Source organism: Micropterus dolomieu, linkage group LG12 (genome assembly GCF_021292245.1).
Source record: "Micropterus dolomieu isolate WLL.071019.BEF.003 ecotype Adirondacks linkage group LG12, ASM2129224v1, whole genome shotgun sequence".
Classification (NCBI taxonomy): Eukaryota; Metazoa; Chordata; class Actinopteri; order Centrarchiformes; family Centrarchidae; genus Micropterus; species Micropterus dolomieu.
The window spans coordinates 26,483,553-26,486,960 of record NC_060161.1 but is presented as its reverse complement, the minus strand read 5'-3'; the positions used below and the strand labels follow the sequence as shown (position 1 = coordinate 26,486,960).

Here is a 3,408-nt window from a genome sequence, read left to right as displayed (position 1 = left end):
AAATATATTGAAGTAATAAGCTTGAGCACTATATAAATAAACACACTCTTATTAAAATGTAATAATGTTATGCTTTATTAAATGTCACAAAATAGATTTTAGATATAATGTCAGTCCAGTGACTGTTACCTGACAGCCGACCAGCCTCTCTTTTTCCGGCGCTGGCAGTCACTCAGCCTGCCGAGTGAACAGAAAGACTGAGGAGGACCCATGTGAGCGGTGAACGAGTCATTCATTCCTGCTCCACAGTAGCTGTCACGTGACAAATGAACGACTCAGACCTAGAGACCCACAGTTGTGAGTTGTGAACTAATCAATTCTGTTTCCTGTGCTGATGGAGCCCTTGCAGCTGTCGTGTGACGAGTCCTCTGTGAGAGTCCAGAGTCCAAGATCCTTCACGCATGCGTGAAAATGAACGAATCACTCACTGAGACAACCCGTTCTTCCCGAGTCATACACACGATTAGGTCTTATGAACGAAACGTTCTTTGAACGACTCAACACTACATGTATGTATGTATTTATGTATGCGGAATCTGTGTGAACTAATCAGCCACTCAACCACACAAGTAAGTGCATTAAAGCCACCAGTAATAAACCTTCACCTGTCATGACTGCGTAAAGCCTCGAGGCTAAACGGCACTATCAATTTATTATTGCATTTTGTTCAGCAAGGAGTAAAAACATTTCCGCGATATTTGGATTTTTTATTTCCATCGGTTCCATTCAGGATTTTTATGCAAAAATTGTAAATAAAAACAGTAAACAAACTTACAGGTTTACATTCTCCTCTTGTTTGTATGTGGTGACTACACTAATCATCTTAAAAATACTATTGTAATGATCTATTGATAGGTACAATAGGTCATGTAGCACCCTTTAAAGTAAGAGTTATTTGTTAAAAAAATGTGACCATTACAGACTTCATGATGAAACTCAGTTTCTGTTTTTCCCAAAAAACAATTGATACAACGTAACTGTGCAACTGCGGGCAGAACAAGGCACCTTTAGAGGGAGTTCAAATCCTAATGGGGAAACTAATGCTCAAATATCTTTATATTATTGTAGATGTATAATTTACATCATTTACATGAAACAAGGAGTCACTATGACCACATCTAATCTGCTGTCTCTGCAGTGATTCGTGAAGCTGTTTCTCTTGTCCAGATTCAGCGTTTTCACATTTTTAACAAACAATACAAAAATAAATCCGTAGTTGAAGTTGGGATCATTCAGAAACAGAGCCTTGAGCACTTTGTGTTGAACATCTTGATGGTTTCTGTTGAAGCTTCTGGTAATGTTTCTGAAAGAAGAAGTGGGTGAACAGTGTGAGTCCAAGTGTGTGTATTTTAGTGTGTTTCATTTTGTTTATGTCTTTGTGTGTACCTGCAGGTTGTCGTAGTGTCTCTGGCTGCTGCAGTGGAGGTCCTTGGCAGTGCTCTTGTAGAAATCAAAGCAGAGATTACAGAAATAACCTGATGTGGGGACCACAAAGTCCTGACCTGAAGAGGGAGGCGGTGAAAGTGAAACGGGTGGAAAAAGTGTGACAAAACATTTGCTTTTTCTGTTGTATGAGTGCTGTGTGTGTGTGTCTCACCAAGAGGATTGTTGGGTTTAAATGCCGGCAGTTTGTAGTCAGCAGAGACACAATGAGACCGAGAACAAGATCGCTTTGTTTCAGGTTCGACAAGCTCCGCCCTCTGCTTGCTCACAGCTAAAGAAGGAAAGAACAATCTTTAAATCAAAATTACAGGGCTTACAGGGTGGGATTGTGGGGCGATTGTCGATGCATCTTGATGCATTGTGCTTTTTCCCTGTGCAGGGTCTCTGGATGGCTGCTGGGCGTTTAGTTTGTGCATTGGAGTCCGGGGGAGGCTTTTCCTCGTTGGCTTGGAGGGACCTGTTTGCGTCCCTGTTTTGCTTCGTTGGCCTCGGATCCGTGCTTCCCCATTTCTCTGTCAGCCAGTTGTTGGACCCCTCTGGATACTGAGGTATATAGTTATTTTTCAGGATGTGCAGTGTGGGTGCGGGGCAGGGCTGTGCTCCGGTTTGTTCTGGGTTTGTGCCTGGAGTTCTCGGCCCTTGACGGGTGGGTGGGTTGTTGATGGCATGCAGCTGAGCTAGTTGATTTTGCCTCGTTGCTGGTTTGGCTGGTATCGCACGGCGGCCCGGGGGGGCGTGCTGGGCATGGGGGATGTCAGCTGGCGCCGGCGGCCTTAGTTTTTTCCGGCGGTTGGGGGGACGGCGGACTTTTATTGGCGGGTGCACGGTGACCTGTGCGGCGCGTTTGCTGCCGGGCTGGGACTTGCTGCTGGTGTTTCTCTCCGCTGGCTTTCGCTGTCGTGTTGTTCCGTTTGCTCTCTCTCGTGTGCCCGACCTCGCACGCGGGATTCGCGGGGGGCTGCTGGGCATGGGTGTCGCCGTGCTCGCGCAGTGTGCGCGTTGGGCTCGTCACTTGTGCATTGGTGTTGATGATTGCGTGGCATTTGGACGTTTTGAATGTTCGCTGCGCGGCAGTGGGGTGCTGGGTGGGGGGGAGCACTGGTCTATGTCGATCCGGGCGTTGCTCTTCCGCGGGTTACGCTTTTTGCGTTCCGTCGGCATTACGTTGTCAACTGGCATTTGGGTCGGGGTCTTCTGCGTTTGCATCGCGGTGCATCTGGGAGTCTTTGTTTTTTTTTTTTTGTTTTTTTGATTTATTCTTTTTCTTTCTTCCACCCCTATTGGCTACTGGGGTTCTTGCCTGCCTGTTACAGTCGTGGCGCCCCACTCTCACTAACAACTACATTCTTTAACAGGCTTATGCGCACACACACGTACACACACACACACACACACACACACACACACACACACACACACATTCACCCACACGCACACAGACACACACAGAAACAAACAAATTTAGGTTGTCCCTGGTAGAATTATTCCTGATGCTTTTCTTTCAGTTACTTATTTAAATTAATTATTATTCCAGCTCTCGTGGCTGTGTTGTGTTGCTTATTTAGTGTGTGTGACTGTTTCTTGTTTTCATTGTTCTCTTAGTTGTCTTAATATGTCAGCTGTTTATTGCTGCTGTTCGGCTGGTTGTCTTTTACTATTATTATTATTTTTATTGTTTGAATTTGTTTGTTTGTTTGTTGTTGTTTTTCTCCTCCCCAAGCCCCCCTCTCTGTTCTATTGCAGGTTTCGTTGCTTTCTGCAATTGGTGTTTCCCACAGCTTTTCCCTGTTGTCCCCACCTTCCATCCCCCTTCTCTTACAGGTGTTGTCCTTTCTCTGTTTGTGCCCCCCCATCCCCGTGTCTGCCCCCCTGTCCAGCCCGGTGACAAATCAATACATAATTAAATAAATAATAAAACAGACAAAGGAGTATTTTAATACTCTCTTGTTAAAGTAAAATCTGTCT

At 45.3% G+C, this 3,408-nt stretch overlaps 1 protein-coding gene across 5 annotated transcripts in view; it reads right to left on the bottom strand.

Annotated features, from left to right (window-relative positions):
- Window positions 1-693: 693 nt before the first annotated feature.
- LOC123980427 overlaps window positions 694-3,408 on the bottom strand; it is a 76,791-nt gene continuing 74,076 nt past the window's right edge. For all 5 annotated transcript variants that reach the window (XM_046064807.1, XM_046064810.1, XM_046064809.1 and 2 more), the window contains exons 37-39: window positions 1,598-1,714; window positions 1,387-1,502; window positions 694-1,303 (exon numbers count right to left, since the gene is read on the bottom strand). In XM_046064807.1, the coding sequence (XP_045920763.1) occupies window positions 1,229-1,303; window positions 1,387-1,502; window positions 1,598-1,714 (308 nt within the window). In that variant the 3' untranslated portion in view covers window positions 694-1,228. The remainder of the gene's footprint in view (window positions 1,304-1,386; window positions 1,503-1,597; window positions 1,715-3,408) is intronic.